Source organism: Chiloscyllium plagiosum, chromosome 43, assembly GCF_004010195.1.
Source record: "Chiloscyllium plagiosum isolate BGI_BamShark_2017 chromosome 43, ASM401019v2, whole genome shotgun sequence".
In the NCBI taxonomy this organism is placed as follows: domain Eukaryota; kingdom Metazoa; phylum Chordata; class Chondrichthyes; order Orectolobiformes; family Hemiscylliidae; genus Chiloscyllium; species Chiloscyllium plagiosum.
Window position 1 is genome coordinate 5152234 of NC_057752.1, and position 17256 is coordinate 5169489.

The following is a 17256-nucleotide window of genomic DNA, read 5'->3' on the forward strand; positions in this document are numbered from 1 at the left end:
CATACTCACACCACCCTCGGTGTAAAATAATTTGTTCCTTGGGTCCCTTTTAAATCTTTTCCCTCTTATGTTAAACCTATGCCCTTGAAGTTTGGACTCTGCCACCCTAGGAGAAAGACCTTGTCACCCTTCAGCCTCTGCCACTGCAAGGAAAACAGCCCCAGCCTATTCAGCCTCTCCCTATAGCTCAAACCCTCCAACCCTGGCAACATTCTTGTAAATCTTTTCTGCACCCTTTCAAGTTTCATAACCTCCTTCCTATAGGAGGGAGACCAGAATTGCACACAGTATTCCAAAAGTGGCCTAACCAACATCCTGGGTACAGCCTCAACAGGGCCTCCCACCTCCTGTACTCAATACACTGACCAATAAAGGAAAGCATACCAAATACTTTCTTCACTATCCTTTCTCCACTTTCAAGGAACTATGAACCTGCACTCCAAGGTCTCTGTTCAATAACACTCCCCAGGACCTTATACACTTAATGGTAAGTCCTGCTCTGATATACCTTTCTAAAATGCAGCACTTCTCTAAATTAAACTCCATCTGCCACTTCTCGGCCCCTTGGCCCATCTGATCAAGACTCGAGACCCGCTGGACCTAAATGGAGTACGAGAACTCATAGGCCAGTATCCAGGAGAGTGTGCACCCTGGAAAGTCCACCTATATCTGGTTTGGAAGAGTTAAGTTGCTGAACAACATCCAAATCAGAATCAATCAAAATAAACATCTGGTTAAATGGTCACCCAGTTCTAATGGAGGTTGATACCCAGTGTGCCTGTATCAGTGATCACAGAACTAGTCTTTAATAAAATTCACTCTGGGCACCAACCCTTAAGTTTGCGTAAGGCCTCAGCTAGACTGAGAACCTATACCAGGGAACCCTTACAGATTAAGGATACAACTTTGGTTCTGGTCTCATGTGAGATGCAGCTTTGGTATGTACACATAGTAAAAGGCTCAGGCTTAAGCTTGATGGTGTGAAAGTGGTTCAGGATGATTTACCTTGATTGGCTCAACATTTTATGATAAAACATGGTTGTCTCAGTGAAGTCCTAATTAAATGCCTATAAGTTTTTCAGAAGTGTCTACAGACTACCAAAGAAGACAAGGCCACCTTGCATGTTGACCAGGAAGCAATTCCACGATTCTACAAGACCTCCCCAGTGCTGTTTCCCTTGCATGCAAAAGTAAAGGCAGAAATCAGGAGGCTGGAAAGTGAAGAAATCATCAAACCAATCTAGTTTGTGGAATGGGCAGCACCGGTTGTACTGATGGTGAAGCCTGATGGATCAGTTTGCCTTTGTAAAGATTTTAAAAAAACTGCTTCTTGTAGCTGGATTAATACCCAATCCCTCTCAGAGAGGATTTGTATACAAAGCTGGTGCGGGGTAGGGGGGGGGTGTCCTTCATGAAGCTGGACATGAACCATGTGTACCTGCAATTGTGGTTAGGTGAGGATTCTCATAAGTATGCCACAATTAATGCCCATAAGGTTTGTAACAATATACGAGACTGCCATTTGGGGCATCATCAGCCTCATCCATCTTTCAGTGGACCATAGAGAATGTTTTTCAAGGTCTATCTCAGGCTCAGGTTGTCATTTAACTGGATGATGTGTTAATAACAGGGAAAAACCAATAAACAGCACTTCGAGAACTTGGACATCAATGTTTCTCCAAGGCAGGCATATGGTTTAGATGGGAAAAATGTGTATTCCAAGCAGCCCAAAATACCAACTTGGTCTACAGAGTCGACAAGACTGGGTTACACCCTTTGGAAGATAAAGTGAGGGTGATCAAGGGTGCCCTGGCTCCCACGGCTGTACCGGAGTTTAGATCTTTCTTTGGATTGGCGAATTATTACGGAAAGTTCATATATAACCTGACCTCTGTCCGGGCACCCTTACATCTACTATTGAAAAAGGGGCAGCCTTGGAAATGGTCTTGTAGATAATACATAGTCTTTAAGGAAGTTGTGTAAGATATTGGCATGCTATGATCCTAGTCAAGGTCTGGTTCTGATATGCGATGCTTCCACACACGGTATCGGGGTAGTGTTGGTTTACAGATGGCTCAATGGAGCGGAATGCCCAATAGTTTATGGTTCCCGGACTTTGGCTCATGTAGAGCGTAAATATGCCCAGACAGAGAAGTAAGGTTTGATGGTCATCTTTGGTGTGAGAAAGTTCCACCAATACCCTTACAAATATAAATTTGTAACAGTAACAGTCCACAAACTCCTGCCAGAGCTACTCACAGAGGACAGGGCCATGCTGCCCATAGGTTGAATCCAGCAGTAGGCTCTCCATTCTCTGTGCATACAATTACAAGTTGGAACACCACTGGGGAGGCCGAGTAGCAAATGTGGATGCCTTGAGCCGCCTCCCATTGGCAGATATTTCACTGGTGTCACTGCCACTGCAAGAGTTCATTCTGGTTTTAAACTTTCTGGACACCCTTTCGGCCATCACTGACAATATCAGATTATGAACACAAAAAGATCTGGTCCTGGCAAAACTAAAACAGCTGGTGGTAATGGAGGAAACCAAAGGGCCATCACATCCAGAATTGGAACCTTTCTGGACCCGGTGAGACTAGATCACCCTTGAGGATTACATTTTATTGAGGAGCAAGAGTGATTGTCCCGAACAAAATTGGGGGGAGGGTGAAATGGCATCAGGAACGTCAATGCTGGACACAAGACTCCTCTACGCAAGAGAGACAGTTTACTTCAGGGAACAAAGTTTGGTGTCAAGACCATGGAAATAGCCCTGCATGGAGAAGAGGCGTGGTCGATGCGAGGTCAGGTCCCATGACACACAAAGTTTGGGTAGATGAGGCTATCCAGAAAAAGCACATGGACCGCATGAAACTTTCAAAATCGCAAACGTGGCAGGAGCAAAACATATCCTGCTCCTCAGAACAACCGGAAAGGCTGTCAGAACCCATGAGTTCTCCCTCTCTGTCTAGATCAAAGAAATCTTGGAGTTTGAGATGGATACGGCAGATGTTGCAGCCTCGATACCTTTACCACTTGAAGAAGAGGATGAATTTCTTCCGAGATGCTCTGAGCACGAGAGGTGGACTATGGTCTAGTACACACTGCCCATATCCAAGGCTGAATTGGATGAGCTGGACCTGGTACAAAAACACCCCTGGAGAGGATATAAGACAAAGAACACAGGCCTACATCCCTGGTCTTACAGGGGGAGGGATGTAGTGATTGTAACAAGGTCAGCCTGGTGGATCTCTGTCCCTGGAAGGCTCAACGACTCCTGTTTCTGATCGAATGGCCAGTGGCCCTAGAACAGTATTCCAATGAGAGTCAGTGCCTTCAGAAAGTGAGAAGAAAACATCAGAGAAAATAACAACTCTGGGGAACAGTTCCTGAACTTGAAAGGGTTGGAGCAGGAAATCAGTCAACGTCCCTGCTCCTGATCGCCAATACTCCAAAAATGCCGACCTGTAAGGACAGGATTAAACAAATTTGTAATGTGAACCATAGTTCCATATTCAACCAATATTCAACCAGAGTTTAATTTAAACATACAAAATGGCCACTTAGGGAAGGTACTGGAAAGTGGCTAGGCACCATGGAACCATTCCCCAGCATGGATGATTCCTCTAATAAGCGAAGGTGAATGGGAGAAAATCATGAAAGGGAACAGATAATGTTGGAAGCTTTTCTGGACCATACCAAACCATGGAGATTTACAGCACAGAAGGAAGCCATTCAACCCACCATGCCTGTGCCATCCCTTTCTCAAATAATTGAACTAATTTCACTGCCCCACCATTTTCCCCAGCCTTGCATCATCTCTTTTCAAACATGGTTTTTTAATGGTACAGGGGTCCCTCCTGCAACCAGTCTATACTCCAATAACCCTCAAAATAATTTTCCACGATTGTCATTCCTCACTCTCTGAATAATGACTTTAAATGCATTGCCAGCTCAGCAACAAGTTTGTATTGAATCTTATGAAACAAACAAATTAATACAAATGTTTTAGACACAGCTAACTTTGTGATCAAAAAGAAATAAAATTAAAACTTTTCATTGTAATTTTAATTAATCTTAGTTAAGGATGCACTTTATTCAAACTGTATGTATGTAGCTGTTGCACGAAGGAAAAGCAATTCCAAAGCTGAAAGTGAAGGGTTAAAAAAACTTATTTCAAACTATCAGAAATTAATAACTCTTTTGTAACTAGTTGAGAATAATTGAGCACACTGGACAGATAATTGAGGTTAATTAACCGCAAAGCTTAAGTCTGTAATGTTTTAACCTTAAGTCCCCTGTGTGCAGTGATAAGGAACAATAGGAGAGGAGCTCAGGCAATGTAAAAATGCTCTCAAATAATTTGGAAGGGTGGATGATTGTGTCTTTAAAAGGGTGAAGTCGCCTAGCACTTGTATGTTTAAGATTCAGGACTCATTCAGGAGAATAGCACTAGAGTAAGACAAAAGCATTTTGTCTGTCCTGTTGATTGGAAAATTGATATGTGGTGTGGAAATACCTGACAAAGGAGGGAGAGGAATAATTCTAAAAAAAACCACACCAGTTCAGTGCACTCTCCTGTGTCCAACTGAAGTATAGGAAAGCTCCTGGCTTGAGTTAGTTGAAGTATTTGGAAATCTTCAACTTACTATAATGCCTCTGGCTCAAGGTGGTCATCATCAGATGTTCCAACTTCTCTTTGTTCTATTCTCATGGAAAGTACACATGGTAGCACAGTGGTTAGCACTGCTGCCTCACAGCGCTAGAGACCCGGGTTCAATCCCTGCCTCAGGCAACTATCTGTGTGGAGTTTGCACATTCTTCCTGTGTCTGGGTGCTCCGGTTTCCTCCCACACTCCAAAAATGTGCAGGTTAGGTGAATTGGCCATGCTAAATTGCCCGTAGTGTTAGGTGAAGGGGTTAAATATAGGGGAATGGGGCTGGGTGGGTTGCTCTTCGGAGGGTCGGTGTTGGATTTGTTGGGCCGAAGGGCCTGTTTCCACACTGTAAGTAGTCTAATCTAATCAGATATTGTGCTTGATATTTCTTTTTATAACAAACTAGACTTGGCTTTCAAGTAATTGTGGAAATGTGCAGTTTTCATATGCAATTTCTGAAAGCGCAGTTCCATTAGCAGCAATGAATACATAGCTTTGCAGTGCGCAATTTTTCATTAAATGTCTGACGCCAACAGGGACAAAATCAATTTAACAACGAGTCTCTACAAGTGCTGGTAAACTCATTCATGGAAAGTTGCAATTCTGTACTGATGGGAGAGGCCAGCTCCTAAACATGCAAAGAAGGCGCCAAGTGTTCGCAATATTATCACTGCCAAAGTGAATGCTCTCTCAACAACTGAGGACCTAGCTGAAGGTCTAGAAGAAGATGCCCGTTTAAAAGAAAAGTACAAAGGTAAGGATTCAATATTACTGTAAAAGCAGTGCATATATGGATATATGGAATGAACATATGAACATATATGGAACTGAAGGAGAGTGTAGTTAAAGTTAAAAGCAAACTATACAGGCTCAGATGAATGTTAGCAAGATGCAGCAAATAATGCTTCTGAACCAAAATTGTAGTATTATGTAAATTGCATTAAACATGCCATGTTGGGGAAAGGGGAGAGAATGTATTGCAGGAAGAACCTCCACAGGCCAAAGTATCCTGACTCAATCCCCTCTTTTGTTTTAAAGGCAAAACTGGCATTTCCCCGAAGGGCATGAAATGGAACAAGTGATGGACCCCCTCCCAGACATTCAGGAACTCACTCCATATGAGGAAGCTATGGTTGATTTATTCGGGAGGGAGAGTTGGGACAGTGGAGATTGGAGGGGAGCGCAGAACTGCTGGTATGTACTATATTACTCATATATTCTATGATTGCACGGTGTGTTACGTCAACATGTCCATTAGCACTAATTCTGCACAAGCGCATAATAGTGCATGCAATGGCAAAATAGGACACAACTGGATGTGTGCTGAAGTACTCCTAATGTGCAATTAGCTCTGTCCACAGAGCGTATGGATTATCAACTGCACCAGAAGAGCACTACAAGCATAAGCACTTTCATCACTCCCAGTTAAACTGGATATCAGCACAAATGTACCTACCAATGGGAGACAAATTCTACTGGTCAGCAAGAAAGAAAGCACTGGTGAAGAGTGGATATATGGATATGAGTGGATATGGGGAGCCACCTGTTAGGGTGCAGCTTCAGCATATTTTGTGCCCCTATGGGGTTGCATGAAATGCAGACCAGTGTGGGCCTCATGTCAAACAGTACAACACTGCAATGTGGACTAATCTGCCTCCTTACACATACCAGTGAAAGGTGGTTTGGGTTGTATGGAACAGCTAAATACTTGTGTATCCCATGTAAGTGACATCATGGAGCACATTTATAGACTGCAATTTGACATGGTTAATGGCAATAGCAGTGGTGCCTGCAGAGTTGACATCCAATTATGAATACACCTATTCTTGCTCCGGAGGCTTTGTTCTACATAGGTTCTACAAAGTTCATAGATGCTCAGTGTGCTATACTCATTCAGATCAGTAGGCATCATGAGAAGCGGTACCAGTGATATTTGTGGAGTAGCACAAGAACAACTGGTTGGAGCTCATGTCAGTGGCAGTTGTGTGCTATTGTGTAACCATTGGTGCTACCTCTGATAGTGACTATGGTGACTTGGCACTGATGCAGAGAGTTAGTAACAGTTACAAGTCATGAACTTTCTGGAACCCTCTCAGTTCACTAGATGGGTACACAGCCACTCACCAATAATATTCTCCGAATGGCATAAGACACACTGACAACCCACAAGGAATGTGACATATGTGGCAAATACATTGGTACTATACCACTTGAATAAAATGTTTTTACTTTCAGTGTGTTGCAGACTCATTATTTTGCTATGCGCAAACTAAAACAAAAGCTGTGAAGAGCCTAAGTAGGTGACAGGGCTTGTGATGTAGTAGGTGTCTTATGAAATTACCAGTGGTGGTGTGCATTCTTCCTTCATGTTTTCACAGACTAGATGGTCCTCTTTGGTCAATGAGCTTGACCAAGACTGGGTAGATGACCATTATGTGCTCCACTTGATGAAAAAGAGTCACTGCTGAGTTGTACATCTCGTCTGCACTCTTGACCCACCCTTTCTTCCTCCATTGTGTTCTGGCTGACACACTTACGTTCTCAGGCAGGAAACTGCACTGCTCAATTCTGCCCCTGCTGTGTTGATATTTCCATTTGATGTTCTTTATTAAGTTCTCTGAAACCATGTCTGACGTGATGTAAATATCACTTTTCAATTTCACCTTGCAGCTGTAGAATGATGTCCAAATTCATAACTTTTTATAGTCTTTGCTAATCAAAAATGACCCTTATTCCTCCCTGTCTTTCAATATTTTTTTAAAAACCATTTTTCAAGCAGAGAGGAACAGGGTTGATTAAAAACATTTAAAACTTAGTGCTAAAATTAGCAAGCACAGCAATGTTTTTCCCTGAGTGAGTCAGATTCTGTTCTAATGCCCCCTAAGGTCAAAGCCTGTTGACACTCCCTGTCCAAGCTCACATGAACAACATCCACCTGAGCCTGAGGAACTGGGAGGTGCCTGTGGAACTATGGGGAGATAATGAACTTTAAAACGTTTGCCTGTTGGTAAATCCACTGCTCATTGTGGTATTGAATCTGCATACCAGGAAAGTCCCATGTCTCATGTCTGGACTGTATGGAGTCATTCAAACAGCTTTCAGGGCTACTACAATTAATCTCTACAACCGTGGGCCAGGGAGTAGGTTATGGTGCCAGAAATCAATCCTGGTTCCTGCTGGAATATATATCCAAGTGAGTATTGGGCAAGGAGAGATTTGGATTTGGCAGAAAATCAAGTTAAATAACCTGATGATACTTTGTCTAGAATAATGGATAAAGACTTTGCTCAGATCTGGGCCCCCATACCACAAGCTTCAGTTTGGGAGAATGACTAAATGGAATTGTGAATTTATAGTTAATTATATATTGAAAATCTTTGTATGATAGATAAGCTGCGTATCTGTTCTATCTCTTTTATCTGTGTACTGCATGCTTGCAGGATACAAGCAAGGATACATTTTCTTTATTCTGGAACTCAGAGTATGCATGGCCCTTGAAGTTTCGTCCTAGCATTTGTTTTCCAAAATTCAGATTATTTTGAACTAGCAATGTCAGGCTTGGCTGGCGTGCTGTCATTTTAACCCCATGAATTTGCAGTTCTGGGTTGTACCTTTTCAAACTTGCACACCTGGGTGTGGGTGTGACTGGTTTCCATATTAAGTTCCGTTTCATCGTGACTAGTTTATGTGCTCCCAACCGAAGAATTGTGACATTGGGTGGGCTTGTTATAAAATATAACAAGCTCAACAAAGAGTATTCACTAGAAACTCAATTGGTGTATGAAATCTGATGATGGATTATAATTATAATATAACAGTAATGCACCCAGTGTATTATCCAATTGACACGGAGATCAAGTAGAGTACAATCCTCATTTGGACAGGGATAACTGTTAATGAAACTTGGCTTTGAAATAAAATACTTCAGGAATATGAGTTTTAATATTTTATTTCTAGACTGATGTGTGCATTGGACTTGTGGAAGTTTTACTTGCTAGTTCAGGCCTGGATTCAATCTTGGGTAGTTGCCTTTTTCCAGCTTGGCTTAATTGGCAGCAACAGCCTTAAATTAGAGGATTGTTCACCACTTGAGTATTTCACATAAATCTGGGATAGCGATGAGGAGATGCCGGATTGTCTGAGGAACCATTCCTTGGATTAAATTTTTTTTAAAAATTGCCTACCTGTTTATGTGAATGTCAAATACTTTAAAAGGAGCAATTTTCCTTGCGTCCAGGTCAGGACTTTTTTTTCAGTCAAAAGCAGACTAATTGATTATCTATTTAATTGATGTTATGAAATCTTGTTATGCGCAAATTGGCTGCTGCATTTGCTATTACAATGGCATTTTGGAAGTGCTGTGAGTGGTTTGAGGTGTGATAAGGTGCTGTATAAATGCAAACCCTCACTTCCTTATGTATTAAAGTTTCTATCAGGTTTTTTCCACTTATAGAGCCATGGAGCTGTACAGCATGAAAGCAGACATTTTGGTCCAACTCATCCATGCTGACCAGATATTCTAAATTAATCTAGTCCCATGTGCCAGCATTAGGCCCATATCCCTCGAAACCCTTCTTACTCATATTCCCATCCAGCTTCCTCCACTTCCTCTGGCAGCTCATTCCATACATGCACCACCCTCTGTGAAAAAGTTGCCCCATAGGTTCATTTTATATCTCTCCCCTCTCACCCTAAACCTATGCCCTCTAGTTCTGGACTCCTCTACCCTGGGGAAAAGATCTTGTCTATGTGCCCTATCCATGCCCCTTGTGATTTTATAAACCTGTGTAAGGTCACCCCTCAACGTCTGATGCTCCAAGGAAAATAGCTCCAGCTTATTCAGCCTCTCCCTACAGCTCAAACCCTCCAACCCAGACAACATCATTGTAAATCTTTTCTGAACCTTTTCAAGTTTAACAACATCTTTCCTATAGCAGGGAGATCAGAATTGAACTTGACAAGTATTAATGAGCAGAAAGAAATTTCAATGTCTTTGGTTGGCACAGTGGCTCAGTAGTGAGCATTGCTACCTGACAGCTCCAGATTCCAAGTTTCATTCCAGCTTTGGGTGACTGTCTGTGTAGAGTTTGCATATTCTCCCTGTGTCTATGCAGGTTTCCTCCCACAGACCAAAGATGGGCAGGTTAGGCGTATTGGCCATAATAATTTTATCATAGTGTTTAGGGATGTACAGGCTAAGTAGATTAGCTTAGGTGAATGTGGGGTTAGAGGGATAGGGTAGGGTCTGGGTCTGGGTGGGATGCTCTTCAGAGGGTCGTTGCAGACTTGATTGGCCAAATGGCCTGTTATCACACTTTAGAGAAGATGTAACTTTGTTCATTCCTGAAATGTATGATTCTATATGTGGTGTAATATTGGAATGAAAACTTGTTGGGTTTCTACAGTCTTGCGTTTCTGCAGTCATATATACCAAAAAAATGTCTTAATTTCCCTTTGGATGGGAAGATGCACCTTCAATATCCAGTCCATGCTTTGTTAGCTAACCTCTGCTGCGGGAGCAATTAATGTACAAAACTTAACTTCCTCTAACTCCTGGTTGAGAAGTGCAGTAGAAACAAATTCTTCTTGATCATTGCACAGTGGCTTTTGCAGGCATGGGTGAATAAGTGAATATTGGACAGATACACAACTGGATTTGGTAAACCCCTCCCTGGTTTTCAGTTGGATAGTTTTCTCAGATTCAGTCATCCTTTTGACTCTGTGAGTAAGGCATTAGTGATATGAGTTGGCATCTTGAGGGGAGAAAACTGAGAGAGGCATAAACCTAATCCACATTGAGGGAAGCAATACTGTTTTAGTAAAATTTAAGCAGTTGTCATCTTCATTGTCTGTTGGAAATGATAATAATGTGACTCACTCTCCAATTTACCTAATGTAAATATGCACCTAATACCTGTTTGCATCCTTCCCCACACAATAAACACCAACTGAGGATAAGAAATTCAAGGGATCAACTGCAAGCATGGTACAGTGTTTTGATTACCAATGCATTCCTGTTTTACCAGGTACTTGCGTATTGTTTTAAATTAGGGAAAAAAAAAACCTCGAACGATTGTTGGCCCATGTCAATATTTACGGGCTTCCTGCTGTGATAATCAGTGATGGAAGGTGGAATTCTGCGATCATAGCTGTACATATTCCAAAAAATAGCAGAAATTGAATCTTGTAATCAAAATTCTGACTGACAGCTAAACTATAACTTCAAACTCAGCACTTCCTGTTTCCCTCTCCTCCCCATCTCTTCATTTTCAGACTGTGATGTTTGTGACGATGTTAATTGTTTCAATGGTCTATTTTGCAGAAAGAATAGAATGGGACAATTCCTTAATACTTTTACTAAGAATCATCACGCAGCTAACCCAGTCCACCTGATGGCAAAATGTTTCTCCATTACTTGTCTGAGGTATAATGGTACCAATTGGAGGCTGGAAATGATGAAAGATAGGGAGGGGGCAAGCTGTGGCATGATTTTACAAAAGGCTCAATTTTAAAATCAAGGCTTGTGTAACTGGGAGCTACAGTCGGTCAGCAAGCAGGAATTAATGGATGACTGGAACTTGGTGTGAGTTAAGATACCGAATGGAGAGTTTTGAATGGCCTCAAATTCAACAAGAGTGAAAATCAGAAACTATTCAGGAGTGCATTAGGGTGGTCACATCCAGGGGTAACAAAAATGCAGGTAAAAGTTTCTGAGGTAGGGGTGGAGTGATGGTGTGGATATGTGCTTGCTAAACTAGGAAAACAGTTGCAGACCATGAGTTTCAAAGCAACATCTCAATTACAGACCAGTTGGCGTTTCTGTGTTTGGGTACTGCAAGTTTAGAAATAACTCATCTGTCTGAGATAGACTAGCCCCAGACATTATCACTTTGTTTTGGAATACCATGCCAATAATAACAAATGTATTTATTTCTATTAAATTTCAGCGCTGTAAGGATAAAGTGAATTCACTTGCAATCTCTGTGATGAACCAGTGGCCAGGTGTGAAGCTCCGGGTAACAGAGGGCTGGGATGAAGATGGACATCATTCAAAGGAATCCTTGCATTATGAGGGCCGAGCAGTAGACATCACCACTTCTGACAGGGATCGCACCAAGTATGGCATGCTGGCCCGTTTGGCAGTTGAGGCTGGATTTGACTGGGTTTATTATGAGTCAAAAGCCCACATTCATTGTTCAGTGAAATCAGGTAAGAGTCAGAGCTTCATCTGGGCTTCAAAAGGATTAAGATGTGGAATACTTCAAAGAGTTTTTTTCTATACAGGTTTGCAGAATCAAATCCACATTAATTGCCAAAATCTTATTGAAGAACAATTAAGCTCATTGCTTAGTGGTTAGATGGACAAATAGTTTGACAAGATGTCCTGTTCGCACATGGAGAATGGGTAAGGTACCAGAGCTGCTGGTCCCATCACAGGAGAAGAAAATAGGCAAACTTGAGCCTACATTATCGGCCTTCTACTGCATCAGCGATGGAAGGTGTCAACCTCTAGAATGAAGTAACATGGATTTGCTCCTAAAACTCATCACGTGGCGTTCTTCCATTCTGAACAGATGGTGGAGCAAAGCGCTGTATCCTCCCATTATGAAGGATGCAAGAATGGTAAACGATTCACCCTGAACTGTTATGAAAAGCAGTTTGCCCTACTCCAGTGGGGGAATTATGTGATACAAGACCATAAAAAGAAATGAACTAAGGTGGATTAAGGAATTTCTTTTTGTACTTTTGGCAATCTAACTGTAGTTAATGAAATTTCAGTTGTGTTCTGAATTAATCAAGAATATATAAATGCTTCTGTTATCTGCAATCAGCAACCTTTTCTTGTGGAGCCTCTTGTGATAGACATGGTCACAATTGTGAACACTCTCATTTTGGAAAGTGTAGTTATGGCTTCAAGTTCCACTTTGAGAAATGTTAGTATATAATCAAAGCTGAGACCTCAGTACTGAGGGAGAGCTGCACTGTCTGAGGTGCCATCTTTTGGATGAGATGTTAAAGTAAGTGGCGATCTGCCATTGATTGGACCTAAAAGATCCACTCACAATGTTAGGAAGAACAGCAGGTGAGTTCTTTCCCAATGTCAACATTTATCCCGAAACTAACATCAGTAAAGTCAATCTTCTGATTGTGTATTTTGTTGTTTGTGGGATCTGCTGTATGCAAATTGGCTGCTACACTTCCTGCATTACAATAGATATGACACTTTCAAACCACTACATTGGCTGTGAAGCACTTTAGAATGTTATAAAGACATGAAAGATCCAATTAAATATATGCTTTTTTTCATTCTTTAGATGGACAGCTTTGTTCAGGATGGCTGGAATAAGGGGAAAAATGCACATAACCGGGGAAATGTTCACCTTATGCTCTTATGCCTACTATGTAGTGTAACTGAGTTTCATATAACTTTTTTGACATCCCCAAAATTTTCACAAGACACACCAGTAACGTAGTGTCCTGGTTGCTGACATAATTAAAAATTAATTCCTAATTTTATTTTTCCCTCTTATAAGCCAAAAATCAGCTTCCTTGGAGATCATTTTTCTTAATTTCTTTTTTTTTGTTGCCTCGATCTTTTTGTATTTTATTGACAGGCATTCTGTATATTTTATAAATCAAAGCATATTCCCTTAAAATATTTTGTTTGTATTTTATCCTTGCTGCAGCAGGGTACAACCACAATATCCAGATATTCAGAGATTAACTTTGCCATGCTTACAAATGTACTTTTATGAGGCATGTTTGCTCTGAGAACCTTGATATCTCATTAGTGAATGGTATATGGTGCTGGCAGTTAAGCTGACTGGCATCTGAGGAGGTGATTTCTTCAGAATAAAAACCTTTGTAGTCAGAGCCGTAAGCCACTGGGATACTGAGGTTATCTGATTAGTAGCCAGGCCATTCAGCCTGTAAGCGTCCTAGTTCAATTTCCTTGAAAGGTCATTTGGAGTAGTGATGGAACATTACAATTTGTTTCAGAGCCCTGGATTAGCTATTTTCTAATAAACCTGTTCAGCAATCTTATTATACTCTATAAAGCGGGTGGGACTTAAACCCGGGCCTCCTGGCTCAGAGGTAGGATCACTACCACAAGATCCCTAAATGTAAAGTTGCCATAGTCCTAGTGGACCATAGAACTGCTCTCTTATTAGAGACAGATGACTAGTGGTGAGTTTAACTGGGGGCCATCACATCCCAGGCAAGGTTGAGAGGGCAGGACCTTCATGATCTTCAGAACATCAACTGAACCCACGCAGTTGCCCCCACTCTGCACCGCAAATCAGCCATCCAACCAACTGAGCTAATCAACTCCAAAACTAATCCAGTACTCCCAGGAATGCAGTATAAAGCTGGACTCTGGTAGGACTTTAAATCCCTTCAACCTCCTCTGACCACAAGTCCAACACAGTATCTACTGCACTGCAGTGCCATTTACAAAATCATGGTTTGATCTGTGGATATTTCTAATCAACATATATGGGTACGTGATGATACACCTCTGGAGCAGGTGGGCCTTCTGGATAAAAGGTACAACCATGACCATAGCACTGCAAGAGCCCATAAAATCTTAGCATAAATGATCGTATTCAGTTTGAGTTTGAAACTTATGATGGCTGATTTAAAACCCACATTTGCAATGGTTGGGAATCAAACCCTGGTCAACTGCTTGGAAGGCAGCAATGCTCACCACTGCCCAGGATTAGGATGGGGAGTGGAGGAAAGAGAAGAGGAACTGGGGCTTCTATTCTTATGGAGGAGAAAGTGAGGACTGCAGATGCTGGAGATCAGAGTTGAGAGTGTGCTGCTGACATAACACAACAGGTCAGGCAGCATCCGAGGAGCAGGAGAATCGGCATTTCGGGCATAAGCCCTTCATCAGGCCTGATGAGGGGCTTATGCCTGAAATGTCAATTCTCCTGCTCCTTGGATGCTGCCTGGCCTGCTGTACTTTTCCAGTACTACACTCCCCCTTCTATTCTTACGCATTGTCTTGTACTCTCTGCTGAAAAAAACATGCGTGGCTTTGAATGTTGAAAGATCAGAAAGGATTCTGCTTTGAGATTCCATTTTCATATTAAGAATTATCAAATGGATGAGGTGCTTGAGGGCAGCCATTATCGGGCCTTTGAGTTCAAGATTATTGGCTGTTTTTGGAGATCAGTGTATTGAAAACAGCAGAATATGAAGGAATGTCATCAGAGAACTTACTCCCAAAGGATAGTAAGTTGTGAACGAGCCCATGAAGGAAAGACATGAATACAGACAGCTTAGTGAATTTTGTAGTTTTGAATGTTTTTTTTATTGAGATATGGATGGGGAATTGGATGTAGTTAAAGAAAAGAATTCCATTTCATTTATATCAAATATTGGGATCTCTCACTTTCACATCACTATTGAGTGAGCATCTACAGTTCAAGATGCTATCTGAATGAAAGTTGTTGATGTCAAGAGCAGAGGGATTTTGGAGTTCAGTTTCAGATATACATGGCATTAAATGGACAAGACATGCACCAAGTGGAAAAGGCCATTCAAAAAAGCAAACAGAATACTGGGTTTTATGTAAAGAAGTGTAGAGTCCAAAAATCAAGACATAATAGTGAGTCTCTATAAAACTTTCATAAAGGAGTCAGCGCAGCATTACTTTTGAGCTTCATGCTCGTGGAAAGCAATTGAGAGGGGATACTGCAGATTCCTTAGGATGGGAGAACCAACAGAACACAAGACGCAATCAGATGAATGTCGTCTCTTTGTGCTGGCTGTAAAGGGTTGGACATTCCGACTATGCAGTGGTTAAGCACATAACTGTCCATAATTCAACACTGGCATTGAATTACATTATCAAGATAACAATTAGCCGAAACCAAACAATCTGATATCCGAGGTTAAGACTTAAGAACATTGTTGGGCTTTACTAACAAGTGGGTAGGATTTTCAGAGATTCTCATAAGCTCCTACTTTAACTTCACTAAAACCAGGAAAAATTAAATGGTTGTTTTCATTTTCAACAACTTTCCACAAATTCTGCCAATCTTCCACTGAAGAAATGGAATGGGGTTGTGTGTGAAGTGTAGGGATTGAGAAAGTCTTCTAATCTCAACCTGACCCAAATGTTTAATTCTAACACTGGTACCCAGTCAAACTGCTGTCCTGATCTGTGCTGATATTTCACTTTGCTTCTAGTAACTTCAAAGTGAAGTACATTAAAGCACAGCAGTCTGGAAGAGTAGAAGCCAGGATCTCATTTGTCTATGGAGATCCAAAGGTTATGCACTTCCCTCAGTCCAGTGCAATGCATCATCTCACAACAGACATCAGAGTGGTTATGTTGACACCTGTTTGAGCAGCCACTCGCCAAGATAGTGTCAGCACAGATAAACTCAAGAGCAGTGGAAAATAATACCAGCAAAGACAGCTGTACTTTCAACAAAATAATTATTGGAAATCTCTGCCCATAGCTGTCACAGCATTTTTCAAAGCTATTTTCTCCTGTTCAGCAATCTGGCTGAATCCTGTCCTTAGCTGAGGTGGCAGATTAGAATGCCTGCTGCCAAACCATTGACAATGCAGAGAAGAAAGAGCATAGACCAGTAAGAATTCTGTCTTCTTTATATTTTTTTTCTTTTTCCCTCCTGCCTCTATCCTAAAATGAGTGAGACAACTGCATTTAGCTCACCTCCATTTGAATAAAGATTCAATTCTTCACACTACTCCAGGTATTCAGTTGATATGGTAGACTATGGGGTGGATGAAACAGGATGAAACACTTCCTGCAGAAACAAGGAATGGTGGAAATTAAGTGTGACTTGTGCTTGTGTACATTGGTGACAGAGATCAGACCAGATTGTCTTTCTGCTAAAGAATTAGCATAGAGGGAAGTGGGAAGAGAGAAAAAAAATAGAAAATACCTCAGTTAAAAAAAAGAGGGAAAATAAATTAAATATAAAAAGATGTATTTTTGTCAATCGAACACGATGGAAGTCCTCAACAAGAACTGTGTACTCTAAGGTCTAAATTCTTAAATGAGCAGTTTGTGCAATGTGTGGGAAGTTTAAGACAGCCCTCTTGTTCCCACAGCTAATGCTTCCCTTATTGAAATAAGAACCTCTCAGATGTTTATTGATGGGAGAAAGAGAGAATTTGCGCACTAATTCAGGAAAATGTACAAGGAGGAACATTCGTAACTTTCCCTTCTGTATAGCAAGACAATTCCTGGATGCTTTCTTTGGCAGATCTGTTGCTGTTTTCATTAAGCATATGCAAGCATTAAAAACACAGAATTCTAGGGTTCAACCCAGTTAAGCAGCTAATTTAAAACATTTTTTAGGCAAATACAAGGTGTTTCAAAATCAGTGCAGCTGCATCTGGACAAACTGCAAATGATCAGAAATTTTAAAAAGCATTTAAATAATGTGTTGGTTTGAATCCAGCTGATAAGGCAGCTGATGTCGGAGACTGCATACGGCCCACCCAGGACTGAGAAGGTTGGAGCTATTGTGTGTCCCTTATGACGTTATAAAGAATAGGAAATATTGTGACTGAGAGGGGAGTGGACAACGTTTTTCCATCCATATGTTAA

At 41.3% G+C, this 17256-nt stretch overlaps 1 protein-coding gene across 1 annotated transcript in view; it reads left to right on the forward strand.

The window, feature by feature from the left end:
• The window catches only part of LOC122543311 (sonic hedgehog protein A-like), a 106167-nt gene that overhangs the window by 67011 nt on the left and 21900 nt on the right, over positions 1-17256 (forward strand). The window contains exon 2 of the mRNA XM_043681825.1: positions 11606-11867. Within this exon, the coding sequence (XP_043537760.1) occupies positions 11606-11867 (262 nt within the window). The remainder of the gene's footprint in view (positions 1-11605; positions 11868-17256) is intronic.